Source organism: Hevea brasiliensis, chromosome 6 (assembly GCF_030052815.1).
Source record: "Hevea brasiliensis isolate MT/VB/25A 57/8 chromosome 6, ASM3005281v1, whole genome shotgun sequence".
NCBI classification, from domain to species: Eukaryota; Viridiplantae; Streptophyta; class Magnoliopsida; order Malpighiales; family Euphorbiaceae; genus Hevea; species Hevea brasiliensis.
In genome coordinates this window covers 18396618-18420639 of record NC_079498.1, presented here as the reverse complement: position 1 = coordinate 18420639, position 24022 = coordinate 18396618, and the positions used below count along the sequence as shown (strand labels likewise).

General features: G+C 31.5%; 3 protein-coding genes and 1 pseudogene across 3 annotated transcripts; all 4 read right to left on the bottom strand.

Moving 5' to 3' along the window:
* Positions 1 to 252: 252 nt before the first annotated feature.
* LOC110655725 (geranylgeranyl diphosphate reductase, chloroplastic-like) lies at positions 253 to 2344 on the bottom strand. Its single transcript, XM_058148442.1, has one exon. The coding sequence runs from the start codon at positions 2033 to 2035 to the stop codon at positions 662 to 664; it is 1374 nt and encodes a 457-aa protein (XP_058004425.1). The 5' UTR covers positions 2036 to 2344; the 3' UTR covers positions 253 to 661.
* Positions 2345 to 6645: 4301 nt separating this feature from the next.
* LOC131180598 (protein ACCELERATED CELL DEATH 6-like) lies at positions 6646 to 9199 on the bottom strand (annotated as a pseudogene).
* Positions 9200 to 17011: 7812 nt separating this feature from the next.
* LOC110655724 (geranylgeranyl diphosphate reductase, chloroplastic-like) lies at positions 17012 to 18854 on the bottom strand. Its single transcript, XM_021812151.2, has one exon. It carries the CDS (start codon positions 18516 to 18518, stop codon positions 17145 to 17147), a length of 1374 nt encoding a protein of 457 aa, XP_021667843.2. The 5' UTR covers positions 18519 to 18854; the 3' UTR covers positions 17012 to 17144.
* A 3112-nt stretch (positions 18855 to 21966) lies between these two features.
* LOC131180597 (uncharacterized) lies at positions 21967 to 23992 on the bottom strand. The gene is made up of 2 exons (XM_058147945.1): positions 23954 to 23992; positions 21967 to 22779 (listed from the first exon to the last, which is right to left on the bottom strand). Exons 1-2 carry the CDS (start codon positions 23990 to 23992, stop codon positions 21967 to 21969), a joined length of 852 nt encoding a protein of 283 aa, XP_058003928.1.
* Positions 23993 to 24022: the final 30 nt, after the last annotated feature.

The following is a 24022-nucleotide window of genomic DNA, read 5'->3' as shown; positions in this document are numbered from 1 at the left end:
TTTATATATAATTTAGAAATAATAAATTATTAAGTGTATTTATTGTACACTTTCACCATACCTATAAAATAATAGATTCTATTTTTTTATTTTCATAATATAATTATTTTTATACGAGTGTCGGTGCGTACCCTACAATTTGCTTTTAAAAATTACCAAAATTTGAAGTGATCAGAAGTCAAAACCCAAACGATTTCTCTGATTTGAACATTTACGAGTTGCAGTAACACAAGCCCAATGCATGAGATAATATTTCGATTAAATCATGACAATCCTTATTATTGCATAAGAAAATTGCTTAATGATCGGACATCAAGATTGCTTTGTTATGGCACTCCCAAACTTCGCATTTTGCAAGGTCAGGACCATCAAATGGCTGGTGCTTTGCTCCGCTCTGCAAAACTTGCTACTTCCAACTTCCAAGCACAAACTAACGTTCAATCTTCATAGAGTGCTTCTGCCCATAATTCACTCCAATTTTCAATCATTTTCGTTTAAATCACTAAAACAGAAATAACATTAATTCAGTTTACGCAGGTACTCTAACTCAGTTTATTCACAAGAAGCATTTCCCATTGCCATCATGTCATACAATTTATAATACCAAGTGAGGAACGAGACAGCCGATGCTATTGGCAGATGATTCGATTTTGAAGCCTCATTAAACCTTCAAGGCCTCCATCTCCCTCTCCACAATCCTACACCTAACCAAGCTCCCAATAGTATTCAAAACCATCTTCACATCTTCCCATCTATCCCCATTAGCCAATTTCTTATACAAATAGCTATCAAATGTCATTCTCTGCACATACTCATCTCCACATAGCTCCACCAGTGCTTCTCTCGCTGCATTACTACCATAAAACAATCTCTGTAGCAAGTCCAAGAATCTGAATGTTTTCATGAACTTCCTATCCCACTCTCTCAAATACTCTCTCTTCAAATCTTCTTCGCTTACCATCTTTTCCCCTCCCTCCGAGGCCTTCACTATCGCCTCTCCGCACATTCTTCCTGACTTCGCCGCGAAATATATCCCTTCGCCGGAGCACTTTGTCACGTATCCCGCCGCATCCCCCACCAGCGCTACTCTCCCCCGTACCCTCGTCGGACGTGGGTGCTCCGGTATTGGGTGTGCCTCCACTTTGATCACTTTCCCCCCATTGATCTTGTGGCTTACCCTTTCTCTGATCCCTCTCTGGTATACTTTAATGTCTGGTTTCGCGCACACTGTACCGGTGCCCACTGCCACGTGGTCGCATTTGGGGAATACCCACGCGTAGAAATCGGGTGACACGTCATTTCCTACGTACATCTCTGCGAGATTTTGGTAGTATTCCATTTTCTCTTCGGGTAATCTAATTCTCTCTTGGAAAGCGATGGCACAAGTGTAATTTCCAGCTTTTATCGATTTGGCGACTCTGCTGTTGGCTCCGTCGGCTCCGATGATCACATCGACGGCTAGGGTGCGTTTGGTGTTGTTGCTCGTGTGGTGGATGATGTAAGGCTCGGTTGATGAGGAAGGGACCTCGAGATGCGTGACGAGGGCGGGAATCAAATGAGCGCCACTGGATTGGGCACGAGAGCGGAGGAAGGAGTCCAGTACTTCACGGCGGAGCATGGGGATGGACTCGTGAGGTTTGAGGGTTTTGGAGCCAAAATCAACAGTGAGATTAGAAGGGGAAATGATTTTCATGCGAGTGACATGGCGGTCGATGAGGTAGAGAGGGATGGAGAATTCGTCGAGCATGCAGAGCGGAATGGCTCCGCCACAGGGCTTGGCTGTGGAAGTGCTGCGCTCGAAGAGGAAAGTTTCGATTCCACCAGAGGCGAGGGCTTCCGCAGCAGAGGAGCCAGCTGGGCCGCCTCCAACGACGGCAACGCGTAGCTTCCGGCCAGAGAGTAGGTTGGTGGGGGAAGAAGAGGCAGTAATAGTAAGAGTTGGGCGTTTTGAGTGGGTGCATTCGGAGGAGGTTGTGGTTTTGAGTGGAGACAGGAAGCAAGGTTGAAAGGGGTGGTGGGTTTGTGTCATAGACATGGTTTGTTGAAGAAAGTAATGGGTTTTTCAGCAAAAGGAAAGTGTGTGTGTGTGTGTCGTGTGTGCCTGTGTGGAGGTGATGATGGGTTTGGGCTTGGCTTTTCTGCAAGTGGCGATAGTGGATTTGAATATTTTAAAGTTTATTTAACATCAACGAATAGTAAAATGTTGAATTTTTTTGAGATTCTGTTTGTATTTTATCACTGCTTTTGATGCCGTTCTTGTCCCAATCTGCACTTCATATTCAAGATTGTATTGGAGCATGGACTTACAGATCTCACAACTGATTCAATTTCCCATCTGCAAGGCTTGCTATCGGAGATTGAGCACTTGCTTGCTTTTCTGCACACCATGCCGCAAGATAAGACTTTTTTGTATATGTTTTTAAAATTAGACCCAAGAGTGAAGCAATATAATTATTATTGCCTTCCGTTCAGTGCATCCACATCAGGGTATTCCAATGAACAAATGTTTGTTCTGCTTAATCACTTGAACAGCTAGCTTGTAGAAAGGGAATATCATGTGCCAACCATTAGCTTGCTGGTTTCCCCAGTTTGGATTTTGACTTATGTATTTGGACTTTTCTTCTCCTTTTTTATTAATGGGTTGAAATTTTAAATTTTATAGAAGTTATAGCCCAAATTATATTCAAAAGATTATGCATAACTCTCTATCTCTTACTTTTTATTTAATGTTTTGGCCTGATTATGGATAAACCATTTTTATTTAGTGCAACTCAAAACTTTTTATTTAAGTGGATTCAATTGTTTGAGTCCTTTAATATATAAAAATATAATAATTTATAATTATTTTATAAAATAAGAGGTCAAAGTTTAAAAATGAACATGTGTGAACAAAGTGGGTTATTTATGTGAATTGTTATTTGCTCTTCAATTAAAAAAAAAATTCTTAGATTTTTTTAGTGTTTAGAATGCAGTGCATGTTTGTAAGGTTGAGAATTTAATAATTTCATTATTAAATTAAGACATTATGTTTTGTTTGATTTGTAATTACAAAAATTAGTTAAGTTAAAAATATACCATATTGAAAAAATGGACTGAGTTTAATTCTACCAGAAGTCGACTCAAGTGAAGAGGTTTATGTACTTTTACATATAACACATACATCTTATTCTAAATTAATGGGGAATAATACAAATTGTTTAGGAATTAGTGGAGTGCATTAATTGTTTTGATAGAACATAATCTGATTTTTTAAACGAAGTGGGATTAGGCACAAGGATAACATTAAAATGTTAAAGAACAGATACAGAGCTTGCTAAAATTTGAAGCTCAAAGCCTCTAAGGTGGGGTGCTACTATTATTCAAAGGTATTATTTATGGGACATTCCAAGAAGCTCTCCAGCTGTGATCCTTCCCAAAAAAGAGGTGTCCTCGTTATAATGCATATTTTTATTAATATTCAATTTGGCAAGCAGTGAACAGAAATTTGACAGATTTTCATTTGGAGATTTTCTAGACCTTATAATTAGACGCAAAAATATGGACTCAAAACGTTTTGGGGATGTAAGTTTGGTTGAAACAGGTATGTTGGAGTATCTCTTATATATATATATATATATATATATATATATATATATATATATATAACCCCTGTTGCAAATCTGTGCAAACACATTTCAATCCAATTCCAATATATATTTGAATGCATGCTATAAATAAAAAATCAATTGCAAAGAAAATGAAATTTCATATTGAATAAGCAAAATGACCATATATATAGCATATAGATTGTTGTTCCATGCCAAATAAGAGGGTAAAACATTACACTTATCACCTTTGTTCTCATATAGATTGTTCCAAGCGCATTGTAATAACTAACTTTTAACTTATAAATTGAAATTAACCGCTTCTTAAAATGAGTGATAAGTCTAGTGACCTTGAATGCAATGGGTAAAATTAAGCGACTACTCTTTCTCTGTATGTCCATCTTCTCTTATAACTGTTGCAATTCTTCTTGCTTGTTTTCTCTTCAAGGCAGTGACCGTTGATGTTCATCTTTTCCTGATTGTTGTGACCCTTCTTGTTTTTTCAAATCTTTGATCTCAGATTCTTCTGTTCTTCCATATCGAGAGGAAATTTTCACTAGCAGAATGGCTGCATGACTGAGGTAGTAGCTGATATATCGCATAAAATGCGACTTACTCCGTGAAAATGGTAATAAAAATATTATCATCAGCAGCAATGGAATGATAAGAGAGAGGATTCCCATGATGAAAGCATAGGAGGTTAGCCATTAAACTTGGCTTACTCCGACTTGTATTGCAGCCATGAATGAGAGGGACATCATCCCAAGAGCAAAGACTAATAGAGACAATGAAAAGACACAGAAATTTACCTCAAAATAAACATCAATTAACAATATACCAACGAGGATGAAGAAAATGCTGATGAAGGAACAATAAAAAGCAGCGGCGTTGCACATCACAAACAATTGAAACATAGGCTTATTTAAAATAGTTGCCATTCCTTCGTCTGAATTGTTAGAGCTATTGGATCCGCCAGGCATGCGACTGCAGCATTGAAGGTCATTGTGCCACAATCGTTTCCAGAAGCAATACGGTGCTAGCAAAGTAATTGATCCGTTCAACTTCAAGTGAATATCTCCTTTTGGTAATTTTCCCCTTTTGTTCGTTAAAATTTAGATCAAAATTTGGGAGAGTACCAGCAGACGACAAAGCACTTCTTGCCAAAACCTGCACGCCAAATAGAAGATAAAATCCTTCTAGTAGCCAATTACTTTCTAATTTGTAGGAGATAATGGCTTAAATTTGATCAAATCTTAACACTAACCAATAATTTTTTCTGTTGTATTGGGTATAATGGATTTAATTTTTGGGTTTGTCCTCTAATAATTCAAACACATGCATATATAATGTAAAGCAACTAAACGGATAGGATATCTATATATATATATATATATATAAAGTCTTAAAAATAACTTTGTAATATATTAAAGTTAAGCATTAAAAATAACTTTGCAAGGGTGTGCTGCTACTTAAAAAATTGATATGTGACGCTTTTTTTTCTAATATTTTTTATATAAAAATTAATTTATCATATTAAACATTATCTTTTATTTAAATATTTTTAAATTTTAATTATTAAAACTTTATCTCAAATATAAAAATAATAATGATCTAAAATTCTATTTACTACTTTCTAAAAATTTCAGAATTTCTAAATTTACAATTTCAGACATTATAAAACATCGTTCGTTATGTTATATATTATTAAAATTAATTTTTTTAATTAATTTTTTTGATTAAATTAGAAAAATGGTAAATTATTTTATAAAAATTTTATATATTTAAATAATTATTTAAAAATTTATTTTTAAAAACATTTTTTAAATTTAAAGTATAAGAATTTTAAAAACTGTCACATTAAATATGTATTTTTTTTTATTTTATTTATCATTTTATTGGCATATGTTAATTAATTTTAAAAAAATATCTTACTAATCAACCTATTTATTAATTATTATTTGAAATAAAATTATAATTAATTAAAAATATTATCACTAATATGATTATGAAAATATAAAATATATACATATTAATTTATATTATTAAAATAAAATAATAAATAATCCGTACACTATGCAGTCAAAATAACTAACTCTTATATATAATGAAAAGTGTATAGGGATGAAGATGTATATATGGTATAAAAGTTATTTAGAAAATGAATAAATATAATTAGAAATTTTCTTATCTAAACAGAGTTCACAATAAATCTTAAATTAAAATATATAATGAGATTCACTTATTAAATATATAAATTTAACATATTTATTTTACATATTTATATTTTGAGTATATGTGTAGGGTAAGAATTTACCAATATATTTATGTTTCAGAGAGAGAGAGAGAGAGAGAGAGAGAGAGAGAGAGGAGAACCATATAGGTGATAAATAGAGTTCATACGTGTTCAGCTCTCTCAAGACCGCCGGATAACTTCGTACTCACATCATAAACCGATTTGCTTTCATTGTTGAGCATCTTTATGTTTATGTTCTTTTGCCATGTTAAAGTAAGCACCACTGCTAGATGAGAATTCATTATTGCCAAATGTAATGGAGTGTTTCCATTCCTGTCTTTCTCTGGATAAATTTCAATAACTATTCCTGAACTAATATAGTTGTAACACTACAATTTTTTAACTTTAAAATATAATATAAAACCCCCTAAACTTTTAAATTTTACACAGTAAAATTTTTTTGACTTTCAATTACTAATTTTTTAGTTAGAAACTGATGTGAATAGCTCCTGCATGGCGCTTAGTCAATATTTCTCTCTCTTCTCTTATGTAAAGTGTAAAATTATTATCTTTATGCATAAAAAAATTATTCTATCCATAAAGAGAAGAAGGATTCAATTTACACATGGATTGAAAGAGAAAAGAGAAATATTGACTAAAATTCATGTTGAAACTGTTTAGGTCAGCGTCTAACTAAAAAACTGATAATTGGAGATTAGAGGAATTTTACTGTGTAAAATTTGAAAGTTTATGGGGTTTTATGTTACATTTTTAAATTGAGGGACTGTAATATTACAACTAGATAAGTTTATGAACAATTGTCAAAATTTATCCGTCTTTCTCATTCAAAAGCTTCTCCGGTGTAGGAGTTCCCGATATGTATCTCACCACGTTATCTTTTCCCCTCTCAACGGCAACATGAAGAATATTCTGACCTTCTATATTGAGCAAATCTGTTTGATGGGGCCACTGCCCAAGCAACTCGTTTATAACCTCAACACGCCCTCTCTCGCTTGCAATGTGAATAGGAAAGGAACCCTTGTTATCCATTTCAAACAGGCCACCACTAAACTTGCTTGGGAGGAACCGAACATCATAAACATTACCTCTATCTGCTGCCCAATGAAGCACAGTTATTCCGTTCCCATCTTTTAATTGCACAAGTTCAGGATTTTCCTTAGCCATCTCTTCTAACAAATCTGAAATTTGAAAGAGGAGTGTTAAGTGGATTTATAGTGTGAATTAAAGAGGATTGACAGACACAACAAGTACGTACCTTTTCTGACAGCATGAGCTGGGGGGGTTTCCTTTTAGCTTTTTATGTGAATCAGAATGACTTAATGGAGCTTTCAACGGTAATCGAAAAATGTGCAGATTTCCCATTTTGACAGCCATATAAAGCGGAGACCAGCCTTCCTTGTTCTGATAATACCACACTTCTTCATCTGCAGAAATCGGGAATTGAGAGCCACATCATGATGGCGATTCATCACAGCCTCATGCAAAGTAGTGTTTCCGTGCACATTTTTTATCCTTAATAATCTGTCATCACCAGTACTTTTTGCCAAATCATTTTAAGAAGTGAAAGAAGACGAAGCTGAAGTAGTATCTGTGCCAGGGAAATCTTTTCCGCAACAAACAAGAGTTTGAATAGTATTAAGCATTCCACCTCTAGCAGCAATGTGCAGAGCAATGTCGCCTTTGATATTCCTCTTCGAAATAAGCGAAGGAAAGCGATAAGCAATGAGTTGGGCAATCTCTTCATTCCCTGAACTTGTGGCCATATGAAGCAAATAATTTCCTGACGGGTCTTGTTGATTGAAGATGGTTGACGCGCGCGGATACTTTTTCCTCTGCTGAAATTCGTTCCATAGAATCAATGAAATTGTCAGCATTGGCTTCACTTGCAGCTTCACGCAGGGCAGGATCCATAACGTAATCTATCCTAGAAGGCTGTCGGGACTTGCCCAGTCCTTTTATGCGTTAATGTTTGAAGCCGCTTGCTTCTCTGCTCCCAGCTTTCTCCATTCCCTGCGACAACAGTTATTTCCCTGGAAAGTACAAAGTTTTTGTTTCAGAGTCTAAATTGGACAACCAATAAATAAGTGAAGTCTTGGATAGTTTAGTCATATATTTGTTTTTTAGTTTAAATTGAACAATCAATTAATAAATAAAAAGACTTATACTTGAGTTTTAGTAGTGTCTATAAATTATAATAATTTATTTTTTTGTTTAAATTGGACAATTAATAAATAAATAAAAGGCCTAATGTTTTAAACAATCCAAACCTTGCGCGTTTTTGTAATTATAGTTTTTTTTAGTTAATTTTGACCTGATTTGAAAGTTTAATATTTATTATGGTTTAGTCGAAGACGAGGAATTGAGGGAATTAATGTGGCGCTTGATGTGATAAAAATATTTTTTTTAATATGTTATTGTTGACTTGCATGGTAACTGACATGGTGTGAATTATTTTACATGTTGATTTAGCATAACTTTAATTATTGAAAAAAATTCAAAGCTTTTTGATTTTTGTCGATTATAATTATTTCTATAAGTTTGTTTCATTTATAACTATTTGACTAATTTTGATATAATTTGGTCAAAAATTAATATTTTATTACATAATACAATTGCAAAATTGAATATTTATGTTACTTAATAAAATAAAATAAAAAATAAAATAAAATTTCCCTCTCTCTTTTCTCATTTTTTTAATTTGTTTAAAATTAAAAATTTATGTAAAATATGTCAATAATAACAATACTCATCATTTTAGCACATATATAATAATAATAACCTATATATGAGTAAATGTGTATATATATTATTGGATGATAGTGAGTGGGAGGAAAGAGATGAAGAGGGAGAGGGAGAGAGAGGAAGGGAGGTATAGGAATATTTTTTGGAGAGAGGAAGGCGGAGAGGTATATATATATATAATATGGATGATTGTAGGTAGAAGGAGAGAGGGAGTGAGAGAAAGAGAGCTGGATGGAAGAATATTTTTAATTTTAAATAAATAAGAATATATCTATTTTTATAAATAACTCTTGTAAATACTACAAAATAAAAAATGAGGGGAGAGAGATAGAGAAATATTTTTTTTGTTATATTAAATAATACAAATTGAGGATTACGCTTTTGTTACATTTGGTGATAGGAAAGAGTTAATTTGGATGGAGTGGTACTGTCTTGAAGTAATCACTTTAAATATCTTAGTTCAGTACTTCAAGTAGATGAGGGATGTGAGGAGAATATTAAATCATAGGATTAAAGCCGAATGGTTGAAGTGGAGATGTGCCACTGGAGTTTTATGTGATCATAAGATTCTCAATAAGTTGAAAGGAAAATTTTACCATACAGTCATACGATCGGCCATGTTATATGGTAGTGAATGTTGGGCACTGAAGGAGTCATATGTGTCTAAGATAAGAGTTGCAGAGATGAGAATGTTAAGGTGGATGAGTGGTCATACTAGACTAGATAAAGTCCGTAATGAGAGTATTAGAGAAAATGTAGGAGTGATGCCAATTAAGAATAAGTTGAGAGAATGGAGATTGAGGTGGTTTGGTCATGTGAAGCGTAAACATACAGAAGCTTCAGTTAGACAAGTAAAACATATTAGATTAAAGGATAGAAAGAAAAAAAAAGGGGTAGACCTAAACTGACTTAGAGGATAGTAGTACAATATAACGTATAAGCATTACACATTTCTGAGGATTTAACCCAAAATCGTTTAGAGTGGAGAAAGAGAATCCATACAGCCGACCCTAAATTTTTGGGATAAAGGTTTAGTTGAGTTAAATTAAGTTAAGTTGTATTAAATAATATAAATATTTATTTTTTATAATTGTATTAAATAATAAAATATTAATTTTGATCAAATTAAATAAAAAATCAGTCAAGTGATTATAAATGAAACAAATTCATAAAATTTGCTACAATTGATAAAAGTAAAAAGTTTTGGATATTTTAAGTATTAAAGTTATGCAACATTAGCAACAACATATTAAAGTAAAAAATAATATTTTTATCATGTCAAGCACCACATTAATACTCAAATTCCCAATCTTTGACTAGAGCCCAATAAATACTAAACTTCTAAATCAAATTAAAATTGACAAAAAAAATTTTTTATAACATTTAGACTAAATAAATATACTTGATTTGGATGGTTAGATTTGAATAGTACACTACATTCGATGACTTTGACAATATATATATATATATATATATATATATCTTAATGAGACATTTATTTTTAAGTTTAAATTGGACAAAAAAAAAATAAATATAAAAACTTGATTTGGATGGTTGGATTTGAATAGTATGTGTACATACCATGACTTTGACAAATATATATAAATTTAATTGGACAATCAATAAATAAGTAACAAGAATTGAATTGCGTAGAATTGACTTGGATAATTGTGTCTATCTAGGAAGACTTTGATGAGTCAAGGAAATATACATAAAACTAGGCAAATTAGAAAAACTTAGCTTAGTGATATATTATTTTGTGCCATTTTGAATTATGTAATCGTTGGACGTCCGTGTCTTCATTTTCCAGTTCTTTATATATAAAAATTAAAATATTTTTGACATAAAAATTGATTTTGTTTGATCATGAGTGTGGGAAAAGGACCACTCATACATCAGTTTAGAGCTGCATATTGCTCAAGCCCCAAAGCCAAAAGGCTTAAGGCCTTGAAAGCAAGACAATTTTTGTTTTAAGGGAAAGTTGCTGTGGATGGTAAACTTGAGTATAAAATGGTTTTCAAAAACTGAATGCAATAGTTAGTCCAGATAAAAAGAAGGAATAAGCTTTGAGGAAAAAAAAAAAAAAGAAAAAAAAAAAAGAAATAAGTACATTTTAGTATAAGTGTTTTGTGCATTTTATTGATGGCTAATTATTAGATGCACTGGAAGTACTAAAAAATAATGCTCACTCTCTCACAGAAAAATGAGTATCTCTACAATATAGAGAGTGAGTCTCACATGATTGTGAGAGATAGTGCATGTGCACCGGGTGCACCTAATAATTTCTCAATAAAAGGTTATTTTTTTTTTATTTAAGGGCTTCTATTATTATACTTTCACTTAAGGACAAAATTACTAAACGGTATCAATATATGTTGATGTGAGAAGTCTTTGTACTCTTAAGCTAGCATAACAAATAGGCCCTACCTATTTGGCTATATAATCATATCATTCATCCAGTACTAAGTTAGGAAGAACGAGAAAAAAAAAAATGATATGCTGACTTTACTCTCCTATTGTGAGGAAATCAGCAGGCAAATTGGTATATATAACCAAATAGATATGGTTTACTTGCGCAAACTTAAAAGTATAAGGAAACTTACCATGTTAGTATACATTAATACTATTAACAATTTTATCCTTAAGTGCTAACAGCATAATAATCCGAGTTCTCAAATAAAAAAAAGTAAAATAAAACTCATGTCCCTATTAATAAAATGCGTAAATTACAAAATACTAAATTGTACTTATTTCTAAAAAGAAAATAGATGTGCACTTGATATTTTTGGAGCAGAAACAAGAAGGTTGTTATTTTTGAAGAAGAAGCAAGCAGTTCGTTTTCCTTATTGGAGCAATTCTTGGTGCAAGAAGGTGCTCTTTCTCAAATTATTGTTGTGGTAATTAAATTGTGGATTATATGCATAGCTAATGTTAATGTGATTATGCATGAGATTAGTGATACAAGTTGGCCTCTAGAGTGATAATGTGTATAAACTCTATTATCTTCACATGAAGGATTTTTTTTTTTCGTTTTTATTTCTCCTTGTACTATATTTAAAATAAGATTTAGATTATGTTACAGAAGACATGATGTCTACTCTTTTTTTTCCTCTATATTGAAAAGGAAAAATAAATTAATTAAAAGAAAAAGAACTAGCTACAAACAAAATCAATCTCAATAATAGTATATATTAAAAATCACGTCATTTATCTTTTCATGCAATTGTTATACTATAATTTTATTTTAATAATTGATTATGATAAATTTTATATAAATTCTACCATGATAAATTTATTTAAGTGCATTCATTGTACATGTGATTGCTATTAGAATTAACAATTAGTTACTTATTTATATTCGGGCAAGGCATACTCTTAAATTTCAAGCCAAAGTCCGGGATTCCCAGTAATTAGGATTAATTATATAAACAATGTATTTTTAAAAATATTTTATCAAAATAATATAATTTAAAACTATTTATCAATATTGTGTGTTTGTGAAAAAGCCAACTCAAAAAGCAATTTTAGTGTTAAAAAAATAAAATAAAATCACCAATACAAAAAGTAATTTCAGTAGCAACATCCAAGTGTCAAATTAGAGTGTTAAAGTTGCTGTGTGTGCCAAAGTCAATGTGATAGTATGCTAGATGCACACAAAACCGCTAATCAAATTAGTGTTTACAGATTGCTTGTGAAAATGCCAGTTGAAGTGGTAATTTCTTAAGCATCCATCAGAATATATCAAAACTTTAGAATGCATATAATACAGAGAATATATTCTCCCAACGGCGCACTAAATTTTCCCTATAAATATAAATTCTTTCTCCTATTTTCAGAATGCATATTTTCGAAGTATAGAGAGAAGAAGTTTTATAGGTCTCTTATGGCTTTCATATCAGGTTTTATTTTTCCCTCTCTTCTCTTTTATACAATAATTTTTTTAATTCTTCATATATTTTATTTGATTAATGCATACAGGTTTCTTTTTTATATATATAAATTTGTTATGTTATATTTATTAATTTTATATCTATTTATTGTAATAAATTAATGCGTAAATATTTTTCTTGAAATTATTTCTTAAAGTGAAAATTAATGAATAATTTCAAATAAATTAATAGTATTGGAACTATTTTACATTTACATTTTTATTATGAGTATAATTATTTTTTATTTCAATTTATATTATAAGCATAAATATTTATATTTCAATTTATATTACAAATATTTTAAGATTATACAATTATAAAAATATTTTAGGAAAAATTTTCAAATAAATTCAGTTACTATAAATTTAAGTTATATTAGAAAAAAAAAACTAAAAAGTACATAATGTAAATAGATGACATTGAGAAAATATTATAATGTAAATAATATAATTATAATTGAACATATATTAAATTAGACTAATGTCGACCGATGTGTACTCTTGTGCCGCATTGTGGAGGCCTCCTAGTCCGTGGTGGATTTTGGGAATATCTATTTGATAGATTACTGGATCTGCTTTTGCTTTTCCTTTTGATTCTGTTCAACACTCCATTGATATTCCACCAAAATAATTACTTCATACAAAGAAAAAAAAAAATGAAGAAGATGAAAGAGGAAGAAAAAAAAATCAGATTAGTTTTACTTAATACAGAGGAAGTCTTCTATTTTTTAAGACAATTTCATGGCTTTTAAAGCCACTAAAATAATTCACAGGCGTGTAAAGCCAATAATTCAACATACCATAAAAGAGGGAATAAATTCCCTGCAACATGTCTATTCTAACATGCCACACATGTTGCACTTAAAACCACCATTCCATTTGGTGGTTTGAGTGTAAAAAAAGTAAAATTCTGATGATGTGATAGGCAATGAATCAAGACACAAAATTATCAATTTAACTGGTGATTTTGAGAGCAATATTGCTCTGTCATACTGACACAAAATAATAAAAACTTTATTTAAAATAGTAATTTCTTATTAAAGTGCTGAAACGTAAAATCACTTATTCAAATGGTGGTTTCTATCATACTACATTATTTTGATAAATAATTTAAAATTCACATTATTTTGATAAAATATTTTTGAAATCACATTATTTTGGTCTTTTTCCCTAGTAATTAAGGAATAAAGTTTCACTCTATACACATTTTCTTTAGTTCATCTTTGACGAATTTAAATAGGATTTGAATTGTTAGTCCCATTAACATACTTCTCTTTGAATTGTGATTCCTCATGCATAAATAGTTATTTTCAGGCATGATTTTTTATAGGCCTACTGATTTAAAAAATTTCTTTTTTGCGATTTAATCTAATTATTTCAGTTCTAGCAAATATACTAAATTTTCTATTGTGAACCGCGAAAACATGTAAACTGTAAAAAATAAAATAAACATACAAAATACTAATATTTACATAGTTTATCCCTTTCACATAGGGATACATCTATGGGTATGTCATCTTTCACTATTAATAATAATAAATTATCTATTACAAACTCAAGCTATACTATCCATCAATCTAATTACGCATAATAGAACTCACATTACATAATAAATGTATTAATTAGTTCTTTCAATCTCCTCTAGATATAACCTAATATGTGTACGACTACATCTAATATACCACAAAGGGTGTCTTCAACTATATGGGCAAGAACCCTCTCACCAATAGACAAGAATTTCCTCCTCTTAGATTTTATGCCCTTTCTCCACCTTAGACCGAAATCCCTTTCCCTCCATAGGACTGCAAAGGCCAGAAGCCTCTCATCAATAGACGAAGTCAAATCTTTAGCAATTGACAAAGTTATTCTTTGCAATAAGTGAAAGCCCCTCTCTATGGGCAAAGTTAAATAATATTTTCACCATTCTCCTATTTATAGTGTTAATTTTCTTAATCTTAATCCGATTAGGAGTCTCACTTAATTTAAGAGTAATGCTAAAATACTAGTTATACTCTATATAAGAAATATTCTTCAATCCTATTGAAGAATATTTCTCCTACTCAAATTATTAGAAAAATGTTTTCCAAATCAATTAGGATTTTGAGTCATAAATATAACATTTTCAAAATTGATAGAAATTTTATCCAAATTTCAAATTGAATTTGAACGAATGTGCACCATCTAGCTAGCACAGTAGGTGACATTTTTTATTATACAAGAGTGAATCCCGCGAGACAAATAGGCAATCACAGTTGACTTCAGTTAAAAAATTATTTACCTAGGACTTTTCTATAGTAGTCTTAATTCGGGGGGCACCATAGAAGATTGTTATTCATCTTAAAACTCAATGTACAAAAGTTTGTTTTCCTTAATTACTTGAACAGCTAGTTCAGAAAAGGAAATGTCAAAAACCAACCTGTGGCTTGCCAGTTTCCTAAGTTTGGTTTTTCCTTTTGTATTTGGTTTGTCTTTTTCCATTTTTAAGTAATGGGTTCAAATTTTAACTCTTATAGAAGTTATACCCCAAGTTGTTTCCAAAAGATTATGAATCCTTCTCTTTCTCATACTTTTTATTTATTGTTTTGAGCCTGATTATGGATAAAACATTTTTGTTTAGTGTAATTCATTTTTTTTTTAACGTTCAAAAACTTTTTATTTGTGTGGATTCAAAACTACTTTTTGTTTAAAATAATAGAGCCTAAGTATAGGGATGGAGATTGATGCGTTTGTGTTTTGTGCAAGTGGTAAATTAATGGTGGATTGAATATTTCTAAAGTTTATTTAACATTAATTCATATTAAAATGTTTATTTTTGAGATAAATTTTGAATTTGTTGGCAAGCTTGATACTTTCCTCTTTTTGTCTATTAGAGAGAAACTTTCTTGGTTAGTACCATCTTCTAGGAACTCTTCTCTTTTCTTTATTGGGTTTCCACAATTTTCCTTTGCCTCTTCTAGGTAGGGAATCTTATGCCCTCGCCTGAAGATTGCATTCTCCCTCTTTACCTTTGGGTGGGGTTGTAAATAGGCTTATGTTGGCCTTTTTTAGCAAATCCAGTAGCAGCAAGGAAAGTGGCGGAGGGAGGGGGCGAAGGGGCCACGGCCCCTAGTTTTATATAAAAAAAAAATTAATATATTTAAAATTTTTTTTTAATATAATTCTAGCCATAAATTAGAATTTGAGTGGGCAAAATAAAAAGTTTGGCTTGAAATATAGATCATGATGCTTTTAAAACAAAAATTATATCAATTTTTAAAGTAAAAGTTTTTAAAAGTAAAAAAAGTATGTTCTCCCTCATATTGACTATCAACTTTGATCTAAATATTTTTTAAATTTCAACTACTAAATTCTTATCTCAAATAAAATAACAGTAGTTATCTAAAATTGTTTTTTTTTTTAATCTTTTAAGAATTAAAAAGTTTTTAAGTTTATAACTTTATGCCTTATAAGCTCTGCTCATTATATAATATATCTCCAAAAAAAATTTTTTAAATAAATTTTCTATTAAATTAGAAAAGTGTAAATTATTTTTTATAAAATTACATTAATATACATTTAAATAATTATTCACTAAAAAATTGTTTATGTAATTTAAAAATTATTTTCAATACATGTTTTATATTTAAAATATAAGAAATTTAATATTGATACTTGAAAAGTCACCATATGGCATGTCTTTTTTTTTTTTTTAATTCATTCTTTTATTGGTATATGTTAAAGTAATTTTAAGAAATAATGAAAAATAATCTATTAATTAACTTATTTACTTATTAACAGTTGAAATAAAATTATAATTAATTAAAAATTTTATTATTAATAAAATTTTATAATATAATTATAAAAAAATAAATTATAAAAAATTTTAATAATGATACTTCAAAAATCACCACATGACATGTCTTTTTTATATTTTATTTATTCTTTTATTGGTATATATTAAGTAATTTTAAGAAATAATAAAAAAATATATTAATGAACTTATTTACTTATTAATCATTAAAATAAAATTTTAATTAATTAAAAATTTTATCATTAACAAAAATTTATAATATGATTATGAAATATAAAATATAGAAAAATGCATATTAAATTATATTATTAAAGTACAATAATAAATAATTTGCGAAATGTGCGAGGAAAAAGAAGTGTTCCTTTGGCCCCCTCTTTAAGATTACATCCTAGCTCTGCCACTAACCAAGGAGAGGTTTATTTTGGATATGCACAACTTTGTTACCCTCCACAAAATAGCTATCGAACTTGGTCGATGGTGCTTGGCTTTGGCTCTTGGAGGGTGACTTACCTTTGTGTTGTTCTGTTGCATGCTGGGCTAATTTTCATTAGCGGGGCTTCTATTTTTCTACATTGCATGCTTCCAATTTGCCTGCTCTACATTGTAATACCCTGCTCTACGTTCAATCTTCACAGAGTGCTTCTGCCTTTAACTCACTCTAATTTTCAATCATTTACGTTTAAATCACTAAAACAGAAATAACAATTATTCAGTTTATGCAGGCACTCTAATTCAGTTTATTCACAATAAGCATTTCACATTGCCATAATGTCACACAATTTATACTACCAAGTGACGAACGAGACAACCAATGCTATTGGCAGATGATGCAATTTTGAAGCCTAATTAAACCTTCAAGGCCTCCATCTCCCTCTCCACAATCTTACACCTCACCAAGCTCCCAATAGTATTCAAAACCATCTTCACATCTTCCCATCTATCCCCATTAGCCAATTTCTTATACAAATAGCTATCAAATGTCATTCTCTGCACATACTCATCTCCACATAGCTCTACCAATGCTTCTCTCGCTGCATTACTACCATAAAACACTCTCTGCAGCAAGTCCAAGAATCTGAATGTTTTCATGAACTTACTATCCCACTCTCTCAAATACTCTCTTTTTAAATCTTCTTCGCTTACCATCTTCTCCCCTCCCTCAGAAGCCTTCACTATCGCCTCTCCGCACATTCTTCCTGACTTCGCCGCGAAGTATATCCCTTCGCCAGAGCACTTTGTCACGTATCCCGCCGCATCCCCCACCAGCGCTACTCTACCCCGTACCCTCGTCGGACGTGGGTGCTCCGGTATTGGGTGTGCCTCCACTTTGATCACTTTCCCCCCATTGATCTTGTGGCTTACCCTTTCTCTGATCCCTCTTTGGTATGCTTTAATGTCTGGTTTCGCGCACACTGTACCAGTGCCCACTGCCACGTGGTCGCATTTGGGGAATACCCACGCGTAGAAATCGGGTGACACGTCATTTCCTACGTACATCTCTGCGAGATTTTGGTAGTATTCCATTTTTTCTTCGGGTAATCTAATTCTCTCTTGGAAAGCGATGGCACAAGTGTAATTTCCAGCTTTTATCGATTTGGCGACTCTGCTGTTGGCTCCGTCCGCTCCGATGATCACATCGACGGCTAGGGTGCGTTTGGTGTTGTTGCTCGTGTGGTGGATGATGTAAGGCTCGGTTGATGAGGAAGGGACCTCGAGATGCGTGACAAGGGCGGGAATCAAATGAGCGCCACTTGATTGGGCACGAAAGCGGAGGAAGGAGTCCAGTACTTCACGGCGGAGCATGGGGATGGACTCGTGAGGTTTGAGGGTTTTGGAGCCAAAATCAACAGTGAGATTAGAAGGGGAAATGATTTTCATGCGAGTGACATGGCGGTCGATAAGGTGGAGAGGGATGGAGAATTCGTCGAGCATGCAGAGAGGAATGGCTCCGCCACAGGGCTTGGCTGTGGAAGTGCTGCGCTCGAAGAGAAAAGTTTCGATTCCACCAGAGGTGAGGGCTTCCGCAGCAGAGGAGCCAGCTGGGCCGCCTCCAACGACTGCAACGCGTAGCTTCCGGCCAGAGAGTAGCTTGGTGGGGGAAGAAGAGGCAGTAATAGAAAGAGTTGGGCGTTTTGAGTGGGCGCATTCGGAGGAGGTTGTGGTATTTAGTGGTGACAGGAAGCATGGTTGAAAGGTGTGGGGGGTTTGTGTCATAGACATGGTTTGTTGAAGAAAGTATTGGGTTTTCCAGCAAAAGGAGAGTATGTGTGTGATGTGTGCCTGTGCGGAGGTAATGATGGGTTTGGGCTTGGCTCTTATGCAAGTGGCAATGGTGGATTTGAATATTTTAAAGTTTATTTAACATCAAGGAATAGTAAAATGTTGAATTCTTTTGAACTTCTGTTTGTATTTTATCACTGCTTTTGATGCCCCCTTTTTCCCCAATCTGCACTTCATAATCAAAGATTGTATTGGAGATCTCACAACTGATTCAATTTCCTATCTGCAAGGCTTGCTATCAGAGATTGAAATACCAGTTAACTTTAATCTGACTCAAAAATGGGATGTTGAGCTTGCAACATTATCAGTTCCAAGAGTGAAGCAATATAATTATCATTGCCTTCTGTTTTGCTTAATCACTTGAACAGCTAGCTTGTAGAAAGGGAATATCATATACCAGCCAGTGGCTTGCTTGTTTCCCCAGTTTGGATTTTGACTTCTGTGTTTGGGCCTTTTTTATTAATGGGTTGAAATTTTAATATTTGTAGAAGTTATAGCCCAAGTTATATCCAAAAGATTATCCAAGTAACAAGAATTGATTTGGGTAGACTTGACTTGGATAATTTTTATCTATATAGGAAGACTTTGATGAGACAAGAAAAGAATAGGCAAATTAGAAAAACTTAGCTTGGTGATATATTATTTTGTGCCAGTATGAATTATGTAATCGTCCGTGTCCTCATTTTCCAACTCCCTGTGTATAAAAATCAAAATATTTTTGACGTAAATATTAAAAAAAGAAATACTAATATCAATCCCAACAAAATTGATTTCATTTAATCAAAGTGAAGAAAAAAGACGACCTATGAATGGGTTTGGAGTCCCATGTTGCTCAAGCCCGAAAGTTAAAAGGCTTGAAGCTTTTAAAGCGAGACAGTTTTTGTTTTAAGGGAAAATTGCTGTAGATGGGAAACTTGAGTATAAAATGGTTTTCAAAAACTGAATGCAGTAGTTAGTCTAGATAAAAAGAAAATAGGCGTGCACTTGATACTTTTGGGGCAGAAACAAGAAGGCTGTTATTTTTGAAGAAGCAAGCGGCATGTGGTTGGTTTTCCTTATTGAAGCAATTCTTAGGTGCAAGAAGGTGCTCTTTCTCAAATTATTATCGTGGTAATTTTCAACAATCCAAGTAACACTTAAATCATGGATTATATGCATAACTCATGTTAATGTGATTATCCATGAAATTAAAATCAATCTCAACAGCATTAAATACTAAGAATGACGTCATTTATTATTTCTCGCAATTGTTATAGTGTAATTTTATTTTAATAATTGATTGTGATAAATTTTATATAAATTCTACCATGATAAATTAAATTTATTAAAATGCATTCATTGTACATGTGATTGCTATTAGAATTAATAATAAGTTACTTATTGATATTCGGACAAGGCATACTTTCAAATTTCAAGCCAAAGTCCAAGATTCTCAGTAATTGAGGGATAAAATTTGACTCTATACACATTTTCTTTGGTTCATCTTTGAAGAATTTGAATAGGATTTGAATTGTTGGTCCCATTAACATACTTCTCTTTGATTTGTGATTCCTCATATATAATTAGTTATTTTTAGGCATGATTTTTGATAAGCCTAATGATTTAAAAAAAAATTCATGATTTAATTTAATTATTTCAATTCTAATAAAATATACTAAATTTTTAAAATTGCTAAAGATTTTATCACTGCTTTTGATGCCCCTTTTTTCCCAATGTGCACTGACTTAACAGATCTCGCAACTGATTCTATTTCCTATCTTCAAGGCTTGCTATCAGAGTTTGAAATACTAGTTCTCTCTTTAATCTGACACAAAAATGGGATGTTGAGATTGCAACACATCAGTTGAGCATTTGCTTCTCTGCACACCATGCCGCAAGATAAGACTCTAGTCTATGTTTTTAAAATTAGACCCAGGAGTGAAGTAGTGTGATTATCATTGCCTTCTGTTCATTGCATCCACAGCAGTATTCCAATGAGCAAAAGTTTGTTTTGCTTAATTACTTGAACAGCTAGGGAATATCAGATACCAACCAGTAGCTTGTCATTTTCCCCATTTGGTTTTTGACTTCTGCATTTTTTTTTCCTTTTTATTAATGGGTTGAAATTTTATTTTATTTTTTTAATAGAAGTTATAGCCAAGGCACGTGTCTCTTTCTCTTACTTTCTATTATTTTTTAATATTTTGAGCCTAATTATGGATAAATCATTTTTATATAGTGTAATTCAAAACTTTTTATTTGAGTGGATTCAATTATATGAGTCCCTTAATATACAAAAATACAATAATTTTATAATTTATACATTAAAAGGTTAAAGTTTAAGGATGAATGTGTGAACAAAGTGAATTATTTATGTGAATTGTTACTTGCTCTTCACTGTAAAAAAATATTTCTTAGATCTTTTTAGTGTTTAGAATGCAGTGCATGTTTGTAAGGATGGAATTTTAATAATTTTATTATTTGATTATTAAATATTAAGACATTATGTCTGCAACTAAATGATGTTTCATTTGATTTTGGTATGCAATTGTCCAAGAATTATTGGAGTACATTAATTGTTTGGATAGAACATAATCTTAATTCTTAAACGAAGTGGGATTAGGCTACTACCCATAATTAAGCACGATCCTTTTATATATATATATTAAAGAACAGAGACAGAGCTTGCTTGCTAGAATTTGAAGCTCAAAGCCTCTAAGGTGGGGTGCTGCTACTATTCAAATGTATTATACATGGGATGTTCCAAGAGGCTCTCCAACTGTGAACCTTCCCAAAAAAGAGGTGTCCTGATTATAATGCATGCCTTTATTAATGTTCAAATTTGGCAGGTAGTGAACAGAAATTTGACAGGTAGCTCTTGTATAAGTATATTCATTTGGAGTTTTTCTAGACCTTATAATTAGAAGCCAAACTTATGGACTCAAACCTTTTGGGGATGCAAGTTTGGTTGAATCTAAAGCATTTATATTGAACTCCATTTCTGTTCTGAGTCTAGCTTAGTGTTTAAAACATCTCTAAAGATCATCCCTAGTTAAGAGTACTTGAGCGAAAATAATTCTTTAAATCATATGATCCCTGTTGCAAGTTTGTGTTTAATAAAAATGAACAAACACATTTTAATCCTATATATTTGAATGCATGCTATGAATAAAAATACAATTGCAAAGAAAATGGAATTTGTTACATAAGCAAAATGACCATATATATAGCATAGAGATTGTTATTCCATGTAAAAAAAGATGGTAAAAAAAAAAAAAAAAAAACACTTATCAGCTTTGTTCTCATATAGATTGTTCCAAACGCATTCTAATAAGTAACTTATAAATTGAAATTAACCACTTCTTAAAATGAATGATAAATCTAGTGACCTTAAAAGCAATGGGTAAAATTAAGCAACTACTCTTTCTTGCTCTCCATTTTCTGAAGATATCGTTGTATGCCCATCGTCTCTTAACTCTTGCAATTCTTCTTGCTTACTTTCTCTTTGAGGCAGAGACCGTTGTTGTTCATCTTTTCCCAATTGTTGTGACCCTTCTGGTTCTTTCAAATCTTTGATCTCAGATTCTTCTGCTCTTCCAAGTAGTGAGGAATTTTTTACTAGTGGAACAGCTGCACGACTGAGGTAGTAGATGATATATCGCATAAAATGCGGCTTATTGCATGAAAATGGTAATGAAATTATTGTGATTATCGACAATGGAATGATAAGAGAGATGATTCCCATGATGAGAGCATAGGAGGCTAGCCAAGAAACTTGGCTTAGTCCTGCTTGTATTGCAGCCATGAATGCCAGGGACATCATCGCAAGAGCAAAGCATAATAGATATAGGGAAAGGAAATAGAAATATACCGCAAAATAGACATCAACTAACATTATACCAACCAGGATGAAGAAAATACTGATGATGGAACTATAAAAAGCAGTAGCGTTGCACATCACAGAGAATTGAAACATAGGCTTATTTAAAATAGTTGCCATTCCTTTGTCTGGATTGTTAGGGCTATTATATCCACCAGGGATGGAGAATACAGCAGTAAAGGTGACGGTGGCCACAAGCGTTTCCAGCAGTAATACAATGCCAACCAACTCTTTAATCTTTTCAACTCTAATTGAATATCTCTTGTTGGAATTTCGCTCGTTAAAATTTAGATCAAAATTTGGGCGAGCACCAGCAGAAAGCAAAGCACCATTTGTCAAAACCTGCAAAGCAAATAGATGATAAAATCCTTCAGGTGGCTATCATAAATCGCCATGTGGCCAAAAAATAACTTATAAAAGTGTGAAATTTAGTTTAATAAGAATCATTATATAATTGCTAACAAAAAGTTACTTATAAAAGCGTGACACTTAGATTAATAAGTATCCTCCCAAAATCACCATGCATGTGTCATGTTAAGGAAATAATTTATTGATTTATTTATTTTAAAATTTAAAATTATATAACATATATTTTTATATCTTTTACAAAATATAAAATTATATTAGATAATAATAAAAATTATATTAGCTAATTTTAAAAAATTATATTAAATACAAAATTATATAAACTACTTTTAAAAAATCACTGTGTATTATATTAGTCAACCTAAAAAAATTATACGAGCTATTATAAAAAAAATTATATCAAATATAAAATTATATATGCAGCTATTACAAAACTGTTTCAGGTGTTATTAAAACATTATATCAAATACAAAATTATATATGTATTTAATATAATTAGCTAAAAATATTATATCATACTATTAAAGAATTATATAAGATACAAAATTATATTAGTTACTAAATCACCACATGATATAACTTATACCAGTTGCTACTATAAATTTATATCTATTGCTGTTACTAAATTATATGAACTGCTATTAAAAAAATACTACATAACATGTTAATCAATTTAAAAAATAATATAATGATACAATTATATCAAATGCTATTAAAAATTTATATCAGATTCAGATATAGAATTATATCTATTACAAGGTTATATCAATTGTTACTCTAAAATTATACCTGATGCTATTAAAAAATTACTGCATATGAATTAGCATATTTTAGTAAAATCACTATGATTTTATCAAAGCGCATATCATATCATTGAATTATTTATACGTGTATTTAACTATATTAAGAAAAAAAAAATTGCTATTAGTCCAATGGCAACATCACTTTACTATAGTATCTATGATGGGCAAATGATCTTTATTCTAATTCTAATGGGCTTAATGGCTTTAAGAATTCTAAACATTTGATTTTTTTTAAAAATTTTTTTAATATTTTAATTTTGATCATCTATCTAGATTTTATAATTTGCTTACAGTTTTATAAGACAGATAACAGTTGTAAGATCTTTCCCATATCTTAATTAAATTACTTTCATCCAAATGAGTGATAATATTATCTTCTGTTGCATTCTTGATTAATTTTGATTGACCAAAATAAG